General features: G+C 42.4%; 1 protein-coding gene across 9 annotated transcripts in view; it reads right to left on the bottom strand.

Annotated features, from left to right (window-relative positions):
• The window catches only part of SEC23B (SEC23 homolog B, COPII coat complex component), a 38,163-nt gene that overhangs the window by 11,834 nt on the left and 5,131 nt on the right, over positions 1-21,198 (bottom strand). For 8 of the 9 annotated variants that reach the window (XM_035705718.2, XM_049100240.1, XM_049100241.1 and 5 more), the window contains exons 4-15: positions 18,728-18,814; positions 17,309-17,545; positions 17,111-17,196; positions 15,785-15,929; positions 15,188-15,346; positions 14,727-14,842; positions 10,498-10,621; positions 8,659-8,739; positions 5,103-5,192; positions 4,320-4,426; positions 3,169-3,322; positions 649-726 (exon numbers count right to left, since the gene is read on the bottom strand). In XM_035705718.2, coding sequence (XP_035561611.1) covers positions 649-726; positions 3,169-3,322; positions 4,320-4,426; positions 5,103-5,192; positions 8,659-8,739; positions 10,498-10,621; positions 14,727-14,842; positions 15,188-15,346; positions 15,785-15,929; positions 17,111-17,196; positions 17,309-17,545; positions 18,728-18,814 — 1,464 coding nt within the window. The remainder of the gene's footprint in view (positions 1-648; positions 727-3,168; positions 3,323-4,319; positions 4,427-5,102; positions 5,193-8,658; positions 8,740-10,497; positions 10,622-14,726; positions 14,843-15,187; positions 15,347-15,784; positions 15,930-17,110; positions 17,197-17,308; positions 17,546-18,727; positions 18,815-21,198) is intronic. The other variant, XM_049100242.1, reaches the window with a different exon arrangement.

Consider the following 21,198-nt stretch of genomic DNA (forward strand, 5'->3'; position numbering starts at 1 on the left):
CTGGCAGTGACACTCTATCCACCTTGGTGTGCCATCCTCATGACCACTCACCATGCTAAGCCGTAGCTTCCTCATTTACAGAGGAGGATGGATGTTCAGGAGAGGCATATGCATGGACTCCTGATAGCAGCTTCACACTGAGTGCACTCTCTCCCTCCTCTCACTGCCCAAGGGCTCCCAGATGCCCAGCTTGTGCACAATGCACAGGAGCTGCTTCTTACTACTAATCCCCAGCTACGATACAGCACCATCACCAGACATGTCTCATTAAATATATGTCATTCTCTGGGGTCCCATTTTGTTATATTCACCTTCACATGTGCTTCACTTCCTTGAGTTGCTGCTGAGGTAGCTGCCTACCCAGAACCGCTACAAAATAAAAGATCTTGCTGTGGCCTTCAGCACCGATCCTGTTTTACTTTTTCATGGGAATTGTGAAGCCACTATTTATCGTCTCTCCACATGTCATCTGTCTCCTGTAGGGCTGAGGCAGTGTCTCGCACACCGTCGCAGTATCCATCCTGAACTGAACAACCTTCACTTATAGACGGAGCCTCAAAACACACCGATTCTTCACTTTAGCCTGGGAGCAGCAAGTTTGATTTCTATCACAATTTATTCTCCAGTTGTTTAAAAAATACTTCTTACCTGAGGATACAGAGAGAAGGAATCTGATAACCTAAATGAAGTGGGGTCTTCTTTATTATACTGTCCAAACTTCTGACACTGTTGAAAGAAAACAGGAAAAAAAAAGAGACAGAGAGAGAGAGACAAAGAAAGAAAGAAAGAAAAAGGCGAGAAAAAAGGTCAAGTTAGTGTCACCTGGAAAAACCCTGGCAATGGGAGAGCTGCATCCCACTCTCAACTCTGACTGAGGGTCCGGACCAGAACTTCTCGGGCACAGCCAGGCAGACCCATCACCATCACGCAGGGTGTTGCTGAACAGATTCTGATTCTACAGACCGACCCCGAGAGTTCCTGCATTTCTAAGCAGCTCCCAGGGCACAACACCAGACGACTGCTCTGACCAGTCGGTGGCTCGAGAAGCTCTCTCAGGCACCTTTTCCATAGGGAAAGCCTCTAAGTCTGGGACGCTACAGCTCAATCTTCTTCCTTCTTTCAAAGACAAGTTTCTGAACATTTTCTCTTCTCGCTTTTATTACCTCTTTGTTTCACACATCTCCTTGGCCTGTAGAGAATCGGACCTTCTACCACTGAAAGAAAACCCATCTCTGACAGTTACCCGCTGCTACCAAGTCCGATGACCTTGTATGGCTTTTACCTTCCTGGATTCCTCAGCACCACCAATCAAGTGGCTCCCCCAAGCTTTGTGAAATTCTCCTTCAGCCGCTAACATAGCATGTTCCTATTTCTCCTACCTAATCCTTCTCTGTCTTGTTCCATAGCCCTTCATCTTCCTACCTCCTAACTGTGGGTCCCTTAGAGGCTAGCTCTTGCTCCCTGCTCCCATCCTCACTGCCTCAGCTACAAGTAACAGGAGAGCCAGACTGATGTCATCACCCCTCCCTCCAGTGCTGCCTCTAACCTGAGCTCCTATGGGAACTTCTACCCAACTATAGGACAGCTTCCCTTGGACATACTTTCACAAGTTCACGAATAAAATAAATTGAATTTATCATATAAAAAAAAATTACTCCTTCCTTCACCCTTCCCATCTTCTATCTCTTTTACCTCTCCATCATCCTTATAGTCACCCATACTCAAATCTTGTCGTTTTTGTTTTTTTTTTAAGATTTTATTTATTTGTCTGAAAGAGGGAAATAATAGAGAAAAAGCACAAGCAGGAAAGGGGCAGAGGGAAAGGCAGAAGCAGGCTCCCTACCAAGCAGAGTGCCTGATGCAGGGCTCAATCTAGGACCTCGATATCATGACCTGAGCCAAAAGCAGATGCTTAACTGAGCCACCCAGGCTCCCCAAGTCAATGCTGACTTTTTGGTTTTTGATTTCACATACAGTTTGAGCAAGTTTTAGCAATTCTTCTTTCAGCATACATCCGGATTCCAAACTTTTTTCTCCTCCCCTCCAACTGTCCTACCACCACCCGGTTGCCGCTCCCTTGAGCTTCCAGCATCCTCCACTCCTCTCCCTGTCAGAAGCCTTTTACCTTCCAGTTTATTTCATATGGTTATGGTGAATGTAAACATAAGCCATCATGCTGATGGCATGTCCCTGCTTAAAAAATCACACCTAAGCACCACCACCCCCAAGCAACATTTAAGGCAATGACTTACTTTAAAATCCAGGCATTCTGATAGAATTGTTGAATCACTATGTAGTGCGCCTGAAGCTAAAATTATATTGTATGTCACCCATACTTCAAAATAAAAATTAAAATAAATTCATAAGTAAAATTCTACAATTTTACAATTCTACATTCTACAATTAAGCCACACCTTCACTGCTTCTCCTCACCATACAATCTGTGCTCCCATGGTTTCTCCAGGTCCCCAGCATAAGTTGAAATGCACAGCCTGTCCCACAAGCTTATTAATGCTTTCCTTGTTTAAATTACTTGTGTTTGTCTCCTAATTAGACCCAGAATAACACATGAGGCATCTCTACACTCACTGGGGCCATGGACTCCTATTGCTAAAAAAAACCCTCTAAAATCTGAAAGGAGAATATAGAACCACAGCATCCACAGGGACTCATCTAAATCTACACAAATTTGCATCCTTCTCTGAATGTCCTGTGAGGGATGCCTGGGTGGCTCAGTGGTTGAGCGTCTGCCTTTGGCTCAGGGCATGATCCCGGAGTCCCGGGATCGAGTCCCACATCGGACTCCCTGCATGAAGCCTGCTTCTCCCTCTGCCTGTGTCTCTGCCTCTCTCTCTCTCTCTGTGTCTGTCTCTCATTGAATAAACAAATAAAATCGTTTAAAAAAATTAAATAAACAAACAAACAAATAAATAAATAAATAATGTCCTGTGAGTCTTGTTTTTCCCCATGACGTAAGCCCTTGAGGGGAAAATGCATGTGTAATACTTCTCTGGTCATTCCCAGAACGTCCATTGTTTGGCATAAGGTAAGCAACAAAAAGTGCTTGCTGACTGACTGGATGAAAATATAGTCATAAGTACCAGTTTTCTTTTCTTAAACACAGAGCAGAGATTACAACTGAACCTGGTGCCACAGTTCCCAACTCACCAGTCGGATGAGCTGTCGGTCCAGCCACCGGAGCACATCGGGCCCCTCCTCCGATTCCGCACGGAACACTCCCAGTCGAGCCATCAAGACTGCTGCAGCCTCCTGGTCAAATGCTGCTTCTATGTGCCGGAGCTGGCTCTGTGCATCTGCCCAACTGACAAATCCAGGATTAGTGCCATACTTAACCACTTGAGAGAGACCAGAAAGTCAGCCTTCCAGTAAGATAAAGACGCCTAAATCCCACTCCTTCATCTAAGGTGACATAGATCAGAACTGCAATGTCAGTAAGGAACCAACAGTTTTACATACATTTTCATTTATCCTCATGTGATCTCTGAAGGCTCTAAGAGCAAAGAAAAAATTACAGAAAACTTCCCAACGTTCTACAAGATAGCATAAGAACAAGACACTCTCCTTACACTATTGGGGAAAATACGGATTAGCTTTTTAAAAGAGTAGTTTCACAGGATACAAAATTCTACTTTTGTGAAGTGGCTGGAAAGAAATACTCAACATACATAAAGATCTAAACACATGAATGCAGCACTGTTGGAAGGAAGGTAGGATCTGAAATTCCTTTAAGAGACAAGTGATACATGCCATCCAAACTGTGCAATGCTATGCAGCCATTACAGGGAACGAACAGCTTGTATGTATTAAGAGGGAAGATGTCCCTAACACATTACTGAAAAAAGTTTACAAACATGCCAACATAAGAAGTCATACATGCACAATATACACACATATGACCTAGAACTCCATGGAAATGGGCCTGTGAAGATAACACCAGTGCAATAATAGCATTTCACCTCTGGGGAAAGTGGGTAAAGAGATTCATTCTTCATATACTTATGAGCTGCTCGAATTTTTTACAAGGAGGATGTATTTATGGGCTACTTATCTGAAAATAATAAAACTTAATTTTTAATGAACTTATTCCTACCAAAAGAGGATTCTTCTAGCCAAGTGCCTGCAGGCCTAACTAGGTTGGCCGGCAATGCCTCTTCCTCTTCCCCCTCCTCTGATCAAATAAACCAGTGAGGACTGGTGAGAACCACTTAATGGAATTACAAAGATAAACTAAAAGATGCTAAATTATCTCTTCAAAGGAAAAACACTGGTGGCTGAACAGAAAAGCTGGGACTGCTCACTTTCTGGCAATGGTGGTCACACGGATGCGTCTCTGGGTGCTGGAGTGTTGATACTGCGTGACAAACTGGATGGCGCCTCTGCCTCCTTGGGGGACGGGGGCGTTGTGCTGCAGGCAACAGGCCATACACCTGGTTACTGTTACAGGTATGACTCAAACACAAAGGGTCACAGCGCCCCCTGTGCTCTTCCCAAAACAACTGACACAGTAGTGACAGAGTGGTCCTTGATGCATTCTGAATGGTACACTTAAAATCTGGGCATTTCACTCTACATAACTTTTACCTCAAAAAAAAAAAAAAAAAAAAAAAAAGCATGAAAAATAAGATTGATAAATGGAATATGGCAAAGCAAAATAAATATAGTAAAATATTAACTACAGAATCCAAGTGACAAAAAAAAAAAAGAAAAAAAAAAAAGAATCCAAATGACAGGTATACAAATACTGACTGTACAGTTCTTTCCATTTTTCTGTAAATTAGAATTTTTAAAAATAGAATACTGGGGAAAAAACTGACACTCAAAAATTCACGAACATTAAGAAGGCCAGTAAAAGCTATTCCGCTTCTGATAAGCTTAGCAGTCCAACAAGTTAAGTGATAAAAGCAATGTGCCATCTGACTCTGACCAAACCCTGAGAGGAAAATAAAGATCATGCTGGACTGGTTTCAGGCAAACATAAGGTGGAAGTAGCATCAGTCTAAAGAAGCCAGGAGCCAACAGTCTGTGATAAATCAGAAAACACAACACTGACACATGAATACTCATGAAGAAATCCAACTCACCTGGTTGACTACTTCAAAATAGATGCCAAGTGTAGATGTGGGATCCAGGCCACAGATTTTCCACTGATTCGTGCCACCAACACCAAGTTCCTAGGGTGAAAAGAGGAATAAAAAAAAAAAAAAAAAAAAAAAAAAAGCTACTGCTGTGGTTAATTAATAATAAAAAGTACTGACTCTAAGAACGGTAGGCTACTTAGATCACCTCATTCCAAATGAAAATTTTAATTTAGGGACGCCTGGGTGGCTCAGCAGTTTAGCATCTGCCTTTGGCCCAGGGTGTGATCCTGGAGTCCCAGGATTGAATCCCGCATTGGGCTCCCTGCATGGAGACTGCTTCTCCCTCTCCCTGTCTCTGCCTCTCTCTCTCTTCTGTGTCTCTCATGAATAAATAAAATATTCTAAAATTTAAATTTAAAAGTACAATTAAAAGCCAGAATAAGATTTAAGATTTATTACAGACCTCTAAAATTAAGGATTTTTTATTTTTTATTTTTTAGATTTATCTATTTATTAGAGAGCCAGCAAGTGAAGGGAAGGGCAGAGGGAGAGAGAGAATCTCAAGCAAACTCCAGAAAGAAAGAAAGAAAGAAAGAAATCAAGAGGAGTAGAGGAAAAAGAAAAAAGAAAATTTTCACTCTTCTATCAGCACAAACACCTCAGTGGGCCAGAAACCTTCCGAGCCCCAAAAATACATTTTCTCCCTACCAGACAAATTCCTTATGTAAGCATTTACTCTGCTTTTACCAGAGTAATTACAAAGATGAGATCAGGAAATTGCCATTTTATAACCTCCGATGAAACAATGATTCAGGGATCCCTGGGTGGCGCAGCGGTTTAGCGCCTGCCTTTGGCCCAGGGCGCGATCCTGGAAACCCGGGATCGAATCCCATGTCAGGCTCCCAGTGCATGGAGCCTGCTTCTCCCTCTGCCTGTGTCTCTGCCTCTCTCTCTGTGTGACTATCATAAATAAATAAAAATTAAAAAAAAATAAAAAAAAAAGGAAACAATGAATCAGGTAAGAATAATCAATGGATGCTAAAACCATCAGGTGGAAAGGTGGTTGGCACACAGAGTATTCCTATTTTGCCACAATCTCGTTCAACAGATTTTTTTTTAAGATTTTATTTATTTATTCATAAGATACAGAGAGAAAGGCAGAGACACAGACAGAGGGAGAAGCAGGCTCCCTGCAGGAAGCCCAAAGTGGGACTTGATCCAGGGACCTCGGGATCAGGCCCTGAGCCAAAGGCTCAACCGCTGAGCCACTCAGGTGCCCCTCGTTCAACGGACTTCTTGCTAATGGCAAAAAAGGAAATGTGCCCTTGTGACAGTAAGACATGGGGCAGTCATCACCTTCACACTGTCTAACTCAGTGCCACTAACACGTGACTGGACAGAAGTGCCTCTTGAAGAAACACACATGAAGTGTAAGACCACTCAGGAACTGTGGTAGATAAAAAGGTCTAACCTGAATCTAATTGCTAATCTAACTTCCACCTTACAGAAAATATAGGAAGGATAGAAACCAGTTCACCACCACTACAAGGAAATAATCGCATACAGCAAGAATATGCAATACTTTATTGCAGAAGACACCAGTGCTTGCTTGGCACGATCTATTCAACAAATCAGTGTCATCAAATAAAACAAGCAAAAACCCCTGAGGAACAGGAAGACGGTTCCAAATTTTAAAAGACTAAGGATAGAGACACCTGGGTGGCTCAGGGGTTGACCGTCTCCCTTTGGCTCAGGGTGTGATCCCAGAGTTCCGGGATTGAGTCCCACATTGGGCTTCCTGCATGGAGTTTGCTTCTTCCTCTGTCTCTGTCTGTCATGAATAAATAAATAAAATCTTAAAAAAAAAAAAAAAAGTCTAAGGCTATATTATGCTAGATGCAATACTGGTTAGAGGGTGGAAAAAACCACTCTGAAGGGCATTTGGGGAGAAATTAGGAAAATATGACTAGACATGGATGGTATTAGCAAATTATTGTTTTCTTGGGTTTGCTATAATGTCGTGGTAGGAGAACATCCTTAATTTTAGAAGATGCACACTGAAAGATTAAGTGTCATGACGTCTACAGCATGTTGTTTCAAGGTTCTGGGAAGCATGATAAAGTGAACATGGCAGAGACATAATGACCAGCTAGATAGAGCAAATAATGCAAAGAAAGAGGACAAGTATAACTATATGTTAACAAGTGCTGACTCTAAATGGTACGTGTGCAGGACTCCTCACACTCTTCTTTAAGCTTCTCTGTATGTTGAATTTATTTCCCCCTCTTTGCATCCTCCAATTCCCATCCCGAAATCTCATGGCTGATCCCTACCGGACGCTAGAACAGCTAATCAGCTCATACTGATTCATAAAAATCATCTTCTTAGGCAGATTTTAAGTCTATGGAACATATTTTAGAACCTTCTGACACCCTGCCGGGAATTGGGGGTACAAGTCCCCAAGTACACTGGGGAAATGAGGGACTCCTTAGACAGGCTTTGGGCAGCTACCCGCCTAACCCAAGGGATTACAGGAATATTCTCTTGATCAAATCACTCTGCATCTGGCAACTTCAACAAAAGGTTAACCAAAGTAGTCACTAAGTCAATGTTCACTGCTAATGAAGACAAAGTGAGGATGTGAAAAATGAAATCTGGCATGAGCTTTCACTGTGCCAGGGGCTCTTCTGAGCATTCTACCTGAACTTACTCCTTTAGCTCTTCCAACAGCGCTCGTCAAGTGAGGTACTATTACTATCCCCACTTTCCAGATAAAGACTCAGTTGAATCCCAGAGCATTAAGTATGTTGTCCGGGCCACAAGATTGGCACAGGCAGATCTGTGCCCTTGTATCCATGTCTGGCTCTACACACCACCATCTCGCTGAAGAGAACAAGGGAAGGATGGGATTGGGACAATCCCAGCCCAGAACCACCCTGGACAGGCCTCATTGGACCCAATGGTTTGTTCTCCTGGCAGCTAAAATACAAGCAGAAGAAGTGAGCCACCAGCAAAACCACCTCACCACCAGTGTAGTGTAACTTAACTGAGTTCACATATTCTGAAAATTTCTTACCCAAAGAACACAGCTATCTGTATACACAACAGTGTCATTCATGCCCAACCAATTCAAAATGGTCTCTGAGAAGTGAGACAAAGGTTTGTCCCTAAGGGCAACAAGCACAGAGGTTTATTCCTGAAGGATCTTGCTGAATGCCTAGATGGTTAAAAAGAACAGGTGTGTGGCTCACTGGTAGACACACAAGGACAGTGGGGTTAGGGGAACCTGGGCTCTAGCTCCTCTGTTATCAGCTCTGTCTTGCCTAGACAGCAAGATACTTGGCTCCTCTGACCCTCTCTCTGACCCTCTAGATAGATGGATGGACAGACAGGTATAACACCACATCTCAGAGCTGTGGTCATCATCAAGAGCTGACCCTTCTCCCCTCATCAAAGACACATCCCGACAAGTGACAGGATCTAAGGCTACCCTGCTCTGACGTTTCTAATGGGTTAAATCCTGAGGCATAGGAGATGAGGATGATGGAGCTTTCCTTACGTTTTCTGACACACATGGTCCTTTCACATTCAGAGACACACAAGGACCAATGGCTCCTGCAACTTTCAGTTCCCGAGAAGTCTAAAAGGGAAATACACAAGAATATAAAGTTAAAATTCATGCAGAACTGCACTCCCACAAAAGACATAGCTAAAACTTCCAGGAAAAATAGGGCACCATTATCATTCCACCAATAAGAAATCCTACGTGGATCATGCTCTTACAAGCTTTTCCATGCCCACTATGATCTGATGCAAACTTTAATAAAATTCTCCTTTTAAACTGCATTAACTTTGTTCCAAATATGATGCAGCATTTTCAACTCTCCCACCTTTGAAATTTTTTTTAAACAAAGGATTTGCTTTACTTTTTTTTTTCTAAGTTTATTTACTTAAGTAATCCCTATACCCAACATGGAGCTCAAATTCACAACCCCGAGATTAAGAGTCTCATGCTCTTCTGACTGAGCCAGCCAGGTAGTCCCCCAACTTTGAAATGATTATACCCATAGAAAATAATTCTAACAATACTACATTTTTGGGGGCAGCCCCGGTGGCACAGCGGTTTGGCGCCGCCTGCAGCCTGGGGTGTGATCCTGGAGACCCGGGATCAATTCCCACATCGGGCTCCCTGCATGGAGCCTGCTTCTCCCTCTGCCTGTGTCTCTGCCTCTCTGCCTCTCTCTCTCTGTGTCTATGAATAAAATAAATAAAATCTTAAAAAAAAAAAAAACTACATTTTTCCCAATCCCATAAATAATTACTTATAATTTCTCATCAGTGAATATACTGTTTTATGTTACTTTAAAATTACTTAATTCATAAACTCCAACATAAAGACAAGGCCAATATACTTAAACTTTAAAAGCTCAATTCGTGGGGATCCCTGGGTGGGTCAGCGGTTTAGCGCCTGCCCAGGACGTAATCCTGGAGTCCTGGGATCAAGTCCCACATCAGGCTCCCTGCATGGAGCCTGCTTCTCCCTCTGCCTGTGTCTCTGCCTCTCTAAAGAAATAAAATCTTAAAAATAAATAAATAAATAAAAGCTCAATTCGTTAGAGTAAAGTCTGTTCAACTTAAAAAAATAATAATTCAAACATTCGAGAAGACTGTTTAAAGTTTAATCTAAATGATTTAATGAGGGGATCCCTGGGTGGCTCAGCGGTTTGGCACCTGCCTTTGGCCCAGGGCGCGATCCTGGAGTCCCAGGATCGAGTCCCGCGTCGGGCTCCTGGCATGGAGCCCGCTTCTCCCTCCTCCTGTGTCTCTACCTCTCTCTCAATCTCTGTGTCTATCATGAATAAATAAATAAATAAATCTTTTAAAAAAATAATAAAAAAATAAAAGATTTAATGATTATCTCCAATTCTCAAAGCAGTAATGCTAATCCTATCATGTAACAGCTCCTTCTAATGTTTTCTCAAGAAAAAAACAAGATCACGCTCATAGTGCTGCATTATTTTCCTGTTCTCTGGCTGGCCTGCAGGCAAGTGCTACTAAATATCAACACAGTTCTGTGAATGCGGTGACCCATGTGGGCAAGGCAGGGTGGAGGGGCACTCAACACCATGTGGTTGCCTCTGTGCTCAGGCCCCACCCTTCTTAGATGGGCTGTCCTAGAGCAGAGCCTGCAGGGGAATCAGACAGTACTTTGGAACGTTAATTAATATACAGGTCATCTTCAAGAAGCAAAGGGACAGAATCAATATACCTTGTTCAACTATTTTGCTGGGAACCTTTTAATTTACCGTTAGATGCCTGTGTCCAGCAAATTAGGCTTCTACAAATCTGACTACCAAGAACACTAATCCTCCGTTCAAGAGTTAGAAAGCCATCATACCTTCACTTCCAATGTAGCACCAAATGCCATGCGGAAATCTCCATTGAAATCTTTACTAAAAATTCTTTGGAACGTCTGTTTGAAGAGAGAAGTGTTGAAAGAGTCTCCCATCACCATGTGGCCTCTAGGAAGAAAAGAAGAAAGTGAATGTTTAGGATGAATGAATGCCATTCAGATGCTTCCTTGGTGTTCACAACAGTAACTGAAAGAAGGAAAAAAAACCACATCCATGAAGGTGCTACTAACTCAAATGGGAGATGGCAAGTTCAATTTGTACTTAGACACTGTTTTCAAAATATCAAAGACAGGACTCTCTAGAACAGTTCTAAATCTTCACCACAGTGATGGTTACACACATCTATAGGTGGTACAGTCTCATACTATGGACACCCACACGTTAAAAAAAATGAGCACCGACACAAACTGGTGAAATCCAAGTAGGGACTATAATACAGTTCTTTTTATCATACCAATGTCAGTTCCTGGTTGGGACACTGCACTACAGTTCTGTAAGATGCTACTGCTGGGAGCTGCCAGGTAGAATAGTATGGGCAGGCCTCTCTGTACTATTTTTGTAATTTCTTGTGAATCTGAATTATTTCAAAAGAAAGAGAAAACAAAAAAACCCTTCACTGATAAACCCACAGGCTTAACAGGTTATCTACTGAGAAAACGAGTCCAGCTCACCTCATTCTCCTCTGGTAGGGGAAATACCCAAGCCTGCCGGAAATCCTTCTCAAGTTAATTCACTGCCTCAAAACACTGAGTCTTCGGCTGTACGTGAATTATTATATTCTAGCCTTTTTGGAGTTAGAGGAAAATACTGTTCAAAATTTCAGTTCACATATTTGGGCAGATAAACACACCATGATGCCAGCTATGTATCCAATTCTTATCAAACAGGATTTCAGAACTGGGCAGAACACAAATTCATCTGGTTCAGGTATCTCAGAATGCCTGACCCCTCCAGGGACAGAGAGGGCTCTTTGGCCCTAAATGTCCACCCTTCTCTCCTTCCTTAGTCATGGAACCGATGGTTCCCTGGAAAAAAAACCCTACATTTCCCAGCCTGCCTTGCATGTGGCCATGTAACTCAGCTTCGTTGGAAACATCCTTTGTGATTTGTAGGGGGCATTCTCATGGGAAGGTGCAGGTCTTTCCCTCCTGCTGCTCAAATATAGTGAGAGCCCAGTTACCATCCTGGACTGCAGGCAGCACATAAAGGTGGCAGAGCCACATAGGAAGGGCCTCAGCCCCAATGATGCTGAGTGATGATGAAATCAATATCCCAGCCCTGGCTGCCAACCTGTTGCACTCACAAACCTAATCCTGACTCACACCAACTCTCTACAACACACCTGCCACGTTATCACATAGACCACATTTGAACTCCTGCAGCATCAGAGCGCACGCCCTCCACAGGCAGTCCATTCCAGGCATGGATAGTGCAGAGGCTTAATAAGGTCTTTCTTCATACTGGGTGAAATTCTATTTCCCAGCAACTCCTATCACCGGTTCTAGTTTTCCCCTTTGGTGACATACACAACCAACAAATCTGATGCCCTCTTCATAGAAGAGGCCTTTGATTATTGAATACAGATCTCACACCCTATGTGTCTTCAGTGGTATCTTTTCTAGATCCTTCAATCATTCTCCTTATGACAGTTTCAAGTCCCCTTCACCACACTTACCACTTGCCTTTGAACATCCCCAGTTCCTCTATACAACCTTTTGAAACCGAAATACTCAGAATGGAAGACAATCTAATCTGGGCGTGCCTGGCACCAAGAAAACCAAAACTATAATCTTCTCTGAAGATAATTAATTCCTGTAACAGCTTATGATCACCTTGCCTTTGCTGGAAAGTCTTCCCAAACAGCTAGTTCACACTGAACCACAACTAAAACCTCTGCGACTGTTTTTTTAATATCACTGCTGACAGATTTCCCCAATACCATATTTGTGCAACGAGTTATGTGACCAAAATACCAAGTCATTCAGGAGTCAAAGACCCCACTGAGATTCTGATGGAAATGATGGCAGGAGAGAAAGGGGGAGAGAGAGAGAGAGAGGGTGAGAGATGAACTCTGGTATATAAACTTGAAGATGTTCACAAATATAGCGAAGCTTTTCCGTGGATGCTCTACGACAAAAGCTTGTGGTAGGAATTCATCTTATCAAATGTGGCTCACTGGTATAGCTATGTCAGTGTCATTTGATCACCTAACACATTTGCTGCTCTCTGGGACTGCTTCGGGTGACTTGAGTTCTGCCTTCTGTATGTCCCTTCTTTACTCATGAGGACCAGCAGTGTCACCTGGGAGATTGTTAGAAATGCAGAATCTCAGAAACACCCCACAGCTCTATGCCAGTACTTCTCAAACTGCTCTGTGCATATCACCTAGGATCTTATTCAAATGCAGATTTTGAGACAAAAGGTCTAAGGGAAGCTCGAGATGCTACATTCCCCAGGAATATACAAGCTCTCACAGGAGGCTGATGCTGCCTGTGTTCAACCACACTCAGATCACTAAGGGTCCACCCAGTGGTTCTCAAACTCCACTTCATGTTAGAAACACCCAGGGGAGGTTAACAAATGCTGATGCTGGGTCACACCTCATCCTAACTGCCATTAGAGTCTCTGAGGGACAAGACTCAAAACAAAAGTAGCTTTTTGGGATCCCTGGGTGGCGCAGCGGTTTGGCTGCCTGCCTTTGGCCCAGGGCACAACCCTGGAGACCCAGGATCGAATCCCACATCGGGCTCCGGGTGCATGGAGCCTGCTTCTCCCTCTGCCTGTGTCTCTGCCTCTCTCTGTGTGACTATCATAAATAAATAAAAATTAAAAAAAAAAATTAGCTTTTTAAGCTCCCCAGGGGCAGTCCTGGTAGCCCAGCGGTTTAGCGCTGCCTTCAGCCTGGGGTGTGATCCTGGAGACCAGGGATCGAGTCCTGCGTCGGGCTCCTTGCACGGAGCCTGCTTTTCTCTCTCTCTCTCTCTCTCCACCCCCCTCACTCTCTGTCATGAATAAATAAAAAATAAAATATTAAAAAAATAAATAAATAAAGCTCCCCAGGAGAGCTCCACATGGAGCATGGAGCCTTACAAAAAAATAATAAAGCTCCCTGGAAGATGCTGGTGTACAGCCTGCTTCAGACCAGTAGTGCACACCAGCAGTTCCCATACTCACATGCACCAGAATCCCCTGGACAGCGTATGAAAGATGACTGTTGGGCTGCATCTCCAGAATCTGACTCAGCAAGCTGGAGTGACACCCAAGGAGGTACACTGCTATTCAGTCCCCAGGGGACCCTGAAGGTTGCTGGTGAGGCCCTATCATACTTGGGGAACTACAGCTCTCCACTGTGGCCTGTCTGCATGATACAGACTTAGGTGCTAAGCATGTCCTGCCATGCACCCTCTAGGCTGAACATGTGCTCCATGCTGGTCATGACATATGGTTACTAAGTCAGGTCGAAGGGTCTCCTAATGCGCTGGCATTCAGACCGGACTCCTTCCCCTTCTTGCAAGGAAGTGGCTTGCTGAAGTACTCTATGCTTACCTACTTTTTTTTTCTTTAAATATTTTATTTATTTATTCATGAGAGACAGAGAGACAGGCAGAGATACAGGCAGAAGGAGAATCAGACTCCACGCAGGGAGCCCGATGTGGGACTCGATCCCGGGTCTCCAGGATCACACCCTGGGCCAAAGGCGGCACTAAACCACTGAGCTAGCCGGGCTGCCCTACTTTTTTTTTTTTTTTAAGATTTTATTTATTTATTTATTCATGAGAGACAGGGAGAGTGTGAGAACACGCACATGCACAGATGAGCAGGGGGAAGGGGCAGAGGGAGAAGCAGGAATCAATCCCAGGACCCTGGCATCATAACTTGAGCCGAAGACACTTAACCAACTGAGCCACCCAGGTGCCCCATGCTTGCTTACTTTGTTGCCCTGTTATAGATTCTAGAACAACTCTAAGGAAGAAATGAAGTTACTCTGATAGGATTCATTCATACTGAACCTTACAACCTCCAGCTAATTATTGCTTCTTTCTCCAAGAGGCCCTCCCATACACCCTCCCTGCCACAGACACCACAGCCTGCAACCTTCTGAAAGCTTATCTAAGTCAGCCTTGCACATTCCTATGGTTCCATCACTCACTTCTCTTTCCTTAAAATTACCATTTTAAGGCTCCATTTTCCCAGCTGTTTGCTCTAAACATACCCAGTAAGATTTGCACAACACTTCATTTCCAGAAGTCCAGTCTGATCAAGAGCACAAGCGTAAATATCAATGCAGTGACCATTTGTAGCAGTTCGGTTAGCAAGCATCTCATAATGCTGTAGAAGAGAGAAAAATTACTTTTAGGAAACATTATTCATTAGGTATGCCTTACTATACCAAAGGGATATAACCAAACATAAGAATATGGAGACCGTTTCCTTTAAATTAAATAAATACATAGTTTTCAATCTCAGAACACTTCTAGCAGTTTTAAGACCACCCACCCTACTGACTTAGAGCTGGGGCATCAACTTAATATCAGCCAAGATCTGGAAGGTCTTCTGGGCAAGAGCAACTTGCTGACCACAAAGCATGACCTCAGCAAAGTAGTTGTCACTCCAGAGCAGCCTAAACTCAGCACTGGGTTACCAGAATTACAGCCTGTGTCCAAGAGCACCTACCTTGGTTGCCTTTTTCATGAAACGTGCATTATCTTTCTCAATATCATGCCAGGAACGAATAGGAACCTTTAATTCATCTCCAACCACCATGCCAGGCCCTTGGGTGGGGGGACCCCCAGTAAACAACATAATCCTGGCTCCCGTGTTTGGAAAAGTGCCCTACAACAGTAAATAGCAACATTTTAGAAACATATAGCCCATCCCAAGTATGCTTCTACTTCCTTAAAAAAAAAAAAAACACACAAACATTTCTCTTCAGCTATGCTGAATACTGATGATAGTGCAAAGTAACACAGATGACAGTGCAGGGAAGCCGCCCTCTATCTTCCAACCTGAGGGCTTTGTACACTTTTATTAATTCACTTTGAGTACTTGCCATTGCCCTAATGGCCTTGTGTTTCTCATGAAAACTTCTGGCATTTTCAAAACAGCATGGGGCTCCTTCATTGCAGATAATAATAATGACCAAAGTGATTTCTGATAAATTAATGCAGTTGAGTGATTTAGGTCACAACTAATTTTCAAACAAGACTAGTAAATACAACTTGTGAGAACAAGTTTGCACAGTCTGAGGCGCCCTGGTAAATTCTGAGTTACCTCCAATAGGCCAACAGCAATGGACAAAGCAACACCAGTGGATCGCAAAGGTCTCTTCCCCTGAGTCACAGGCCATGGGTCCCTCTGCAGCTCCCCAAGGAGATCAGTGAGGTTCATGTCAATCTTGTGAACAGGCTGCAGAAATCTGTATGATTTTCAATGGACACATCAATCCTGGTTTAATAAAGCACTCTGGTCTTTAATCCTAGGTGACACAGAGTTCTTCAAGAAAATTACTCAGAGTAGTAAAGATTTGCACCTTTTTCTCTTCAAAGCAATTTTATTCAAGAATATAATTCAAAGCTTAATATATAGCAATTTATATACATAGCATGGGGGAAAAAAAGAATTTTAATAAGAACAAATCAGTTTAATTAAATTTTAATCAGCCAAGAAATCCTAAAGACAGGTCTAACTTGAATTCAATCCATGTAAAGTTCCTATATGTGGACCACCTTCATTGTATTTTTTTTTTTTTTTAAGATTTATTTAATCTAGGAGGAGAGAGAAGGAGAGTGCATGCACAAGCAGGGAGAGTGGGGGAACCAGGATGGAGGAGTGGGGAAATCTCCAAGAGACTCTGCTGAGTGCAGGGGGAGGTGGGGTGGGGATTGGGGGGCAACTTGGAGCTAAATCTCACAAACCTGAGATCATGACCTGAGCTGAAATAGAATCAGGCAATAAACCAACTGCGCCACCCAGGTGCCCCCACTTTCACCATTCTAAAGATCCACTTTAAAATGATTCTCAAGTGTTTCTCTTGAGCCTTAGGAGTAACTAGAGAAAAGCACTGGTTTCTTACCACAGTAAGTGGCTGTCCCCAGCATGTCAGGCAATGCATTTTATCATGTTTGCTATTAACCCAGCCCCAGGCAGTCTCAGGCACTCAAAGGGCTGAGGGAAGGAAGTGCCTGGTCTCAGGTTTGCTGGAGGACATCCCACAGAAGCCTTTTGAGTTTTCCTAGTTTTACTTAAGACTTAGAAAGGACAAGAGCCGCATGTAAGAGGACAGGAAGACTGGAAGACAGTGATCTCAAAACATCTGTGATGATATGACACTAACTGGAAAAACATTCTGAGCAAATCTACCGACACAAATGCATATACACATGTATGTGTACATACACAATTTAGCTATGACTTTCAAACATATAGTGATGTTATATACATCATTAAATATTAAATATTGTTGCACTTAATCATTTCTTTTTTTTCTTTAAAAATAAGGAAATAAATAAAAGTTGTAATGTTTTTCTTTCTTCACTCCACTCCAGTGGATTGCCCTGCATACTACTATGTGTGCAACATTCTATGTTAGTAGCTCACCTGCTTGAAACAAAAGGGTGCTCCTGTGGTGGACCAGGTCTCGCTTGCTGCATGGGCACGGCAGGCTTGGTGAGGCCCAGCATATCCTAAAAAAAAAAAAAAAAAAAAAGGCCTCATGTCCCATACCACTAGAGTGAATGACTAATTAATGTTTAAGCATTCTCCCTCTTCCTGCTTGTGTACGAACAAGGCACAAACCTGTATTTGTTTTGCAGTTAAATCCTTTGTCCCTCGGAAGACATAACTTTTGGAGATTCCTTCACAACTGAGTTCATGAACCTGCACCATCCTCCCAAATGTGATCAAACCCACCAGGGCATCTGGAGGAAGGAGACTCAGGGACATTTGCAGGGATTCTTTGAGTGCTTGAAGGTCATCTTCTTCTAGGCACGTGTCAACCACATAGAGGAATATCAGAGGGGACTGAGCACCTCGCTTTGTGCAAAGAAACAGGATATGATGATTAGTACACAGGCAGACAAAACCAGCTCTTTTTAGAGCAAATCAGGTATGTCAATAACAAGTCTATATCTACATTTACTGTCAGGGAAAAAGGACATCTAACTAACTTCTACTCACATCTCATTACATGACAGGTTACACTAAAACAAACTAAATGTAAAAACTATTTCTCTCCAACAATTCATTCTACATTTCTGAATGCCTTCCATGTGCCAGAAACTGTTCCAGGTCCTGGGATACATCAGTGAGCCAAAGAACAAAGATCCCTGCCTGCCTCAAGCAGCTGACTTTCTGGAATGGAGAGGGTAAGGGATGTAGAACTAAACATAGGGGGCAGGTTCTGATATTACTTAGGAGGTCAGGACAGCCTCATTAAGAAAGTAACATGACAGCAAAAACCCTGAGGAGAGGGAGGGAGCAATACAGCCTAAGGAAGAGCTAGAGGCGGCCCACAGGCAGGAGCATTCCTGAAAGTTCAAGGAAAGTCATGAGGCCTATTTGGCTGAGTGAGAATATTAATACAAGTTGAGGTCCAAGTGGTAACACAGGGCTGGTCCACACAGAGCTTTGACAACTATATCTTACTCTGGGTGAAAGAGAGCCATTTTCACCACTGGAGGTTTCTGAACACAAAGTAACATGACATGTTTTTTAAGAATTACTCTGGCTTCTGGGTTAAGAATAAAATATAGGTGGGAACGGATTAAATCATGGAGAAGGGTTAAGAGACTGCCAGTAATCTAAGTGAGAGGCAGTGGCTGACCCAAGACAAAAGCAGTGGGAGGAAAGAAGTGGTTGGACTGTGGATAGATCCTGAATATAGACCCAATGGGATTTCCTCATGGATTAGAGACGGAATGCATGAGAAAGAGAAGTCAAGAATGAAACTAAGGTTTTTGACCTTGACTACAAGATGTAATACCATCACAAAGCTGGAGAAGGCTGAGGGGAACAGGTGCTGAACTCAATCACTAGTCTTCTATCAAGACTGCAAGTAATCCCAGTACATGCACACACACCATGATCATGTGTTCAGGATCCTGCTGCCCTCACAGCTTTAAACTGCCCAGAAGGGTAAGGGATAGAAAAGATGAATTATTTCAGGAGAAAGTCAATGTTTAACACAGCTCATTAAACGCATGACAAAGAAGTTACCTGTAACACATACTCAATTGTAGAAAACTGGGGCATTAATTCAGCAGGCTGATTCACCTCGGATATGCCTGTGTAAGCAGGAGGAAACTGAAGGGAGGAAAACAAAGCAATCTTTTATTAGGGCTGAAATATATTTATGCTATACCTTTTATTCTCCATTTATAAAAATAGGTAACAACCACACTTTAATTCTGAAAGTGTAAAATATATATCATGCAGACTCAGTTCTTCAGTTCTCATCCCACTAAATCAGAGCCTACGTTTAAATATACATATATATCAGATATCAAAAAAATTTTTTTAAGATTTTTATTTATTTGACAGAGAGAGCCTAGAGCACAAACGGAGGGACAGCAGAGAGAGAGGAGAAGGAGCTCCCTGCTGAGCAGGAAGCCTGATGTGGGGCTCAACCCCAGACTCTGGGATCATGACCTGAGCCAAAAGCAGATGCTTAACCAACTGAGCCACCCAGGCACCCCTAAAATATCAAAATTTAACTCAATAACCCAGCCTTATATTTATATCCTATTGTAACTTTTTAAAATGCAGTTTTAGGGTATGTAGTAACTTCTAGATGATTAAAAAATGCACTGTTATAAACCATTTCCTCAGTGTCGCCCTGCAAATTAAGGGCTCGGATTTTGGCTGTCTCAACAATAGTTTATGTGGAAATCTAACGTGTTTATTTGGGTTTATTATTTTAGCTGTTATCAATAAATAATGCATGTACATTGTAGAAAAACTAGCAAGTACAGAAAATATAAGGAACAGGAAAAGGGGTGCCTGCTCAACTTATTATCACAAGCCCTTTGTCTTTAAAACTTTCTGCAAACATTTGACATTCACAGATTGTAGATTTTTCCCTAATTTTTTTTATTGTGGTAAAATACATATAAATTTTACTATATTAATCTTTGTTCAGTGTACAATTCAGTGGTCTTAAATATTCATGTTGTACAACCACCACCACCATTCATCTCCAGAATTCTTTTCATTTTGCAAAACTGAAACTCTGAACCTGTAAACATCTCTCCCTTATCTTCTCCCCTAAATGACCTGATACTAGTCTCTTATTAAATTTATAATTTGCAAATATCTTTGCCTATTCTGTACACTGCCTTTTTACTCTGCTGACATTGTTTTTTGATGCCTTAGAATTTTCACAATAAATTAACACTATGGGGCACCTGGCTGGCTAGGTACAGAAAGTGTGGGACACTTGATCTCTGGGTTGTAAATCCAAGCTCCACACTGGGTGTAGATTACTTAAAATTAAAATTAAATTTTTTTTAAACAGTTTTATTTATTTATTTTTTTTCTTTATGATAGTCACAGAGAGAGAGAGAGAGAGAGAGAGAGAGAGAGAGGCAGAGACACAGGCAGAGGGAGAAGCAGGCTCCATGCACCGGGAGCCCGATGTGGGATTCGATCCCGGGTCTCCAGGATCGCGCCCTGGGCCAAAGGCAGGCGCCAAACCGCTGCGCCACCCAGGGATCCCAAAATTAAATTTTTTTAAAGATTTTATTTATTTATTTGACAGAGCAATAAAGGGAAAGAGAGAACACAAGAATGGGGAGTACCAGAGGGAGAGGGAGAAATAGACTCCCTGCTAAGCAGGGAGCCCAATGTAGGGCTCGATCCCAGGACCCTGAGATCATGACCTGAGCCAATGGCAGATGCTTAACCAACTGAGCCACTCAGGTGCCCCTTAAAATTAAAATCTTAAAAATTATATAAACACAGACCTCGATTCTGAATGTAGTAGGGCATGGCTAAGTCTTTAAAATTTGCATATACTTCTGAATCTCTTGTGGAGGTAAATTTTGAATGGTATGTGCTTCTAATTTCCAGGCCTATACTTAGTACATTGATTGGTCTACTCATCACTGGGCTTACTGTGTGATGTATCTGAGAATGAAACTGTTAATTATAATCAAATATAAGAATAAATAAATGCATCTTATTAATATCTTAAGATTACTAGAGCATTGTATACTATGTTGGGAACAACTAATTTTTCTCTAACTTTACTGAGATATATCTCATATACCATAAAAATTCACTCTTTTATTTATTTTTTTTAATCTTTTTTTTTTTTTCTTAATTTTATTTATTTATGATAGTCACAGAGAGAGAGAGAGAGAGAGGCAGAGACACAGGCAGAGGGAGAAGCAGGCTCCATGCACCGGGAGCCTGACGTGGGATTCGATCCCGGGTCTCCAGGATCGCACCCTGGGCCAAAGGCAGGCGCCAAACCGCTGCGCCACCCAGGGATCCCCCAAAATTCACTCTTTTAAATATATAATTCAATGATTTTTAGTAAACGTGCAAAGTTGTACAAAGATCAACACAATCCAGTTTTAGAATCATAGGCATAGTTTATTTTAACCAGAGGTTTCTCTCATCATTTTTGAGCTCTTCTAGATTAGTTTCAAAATTTTTAAATCAAAAGAGGCTTAACACTGGTACCT

This window comes from Canis lupus, chromosome 24 (assembly GCF_003254725.2).
Source record: "Canis lupus dingo isolate Sandy chromosome 24, ASM325472v2, whole genome shotgun sequence".
Taxonomy (NCBI): domain Eukaryota; kingdom Metazoa; phylum Chordata; class Mammalia; order Carnivora; family Canidae; genus Canis; species Canis lupus.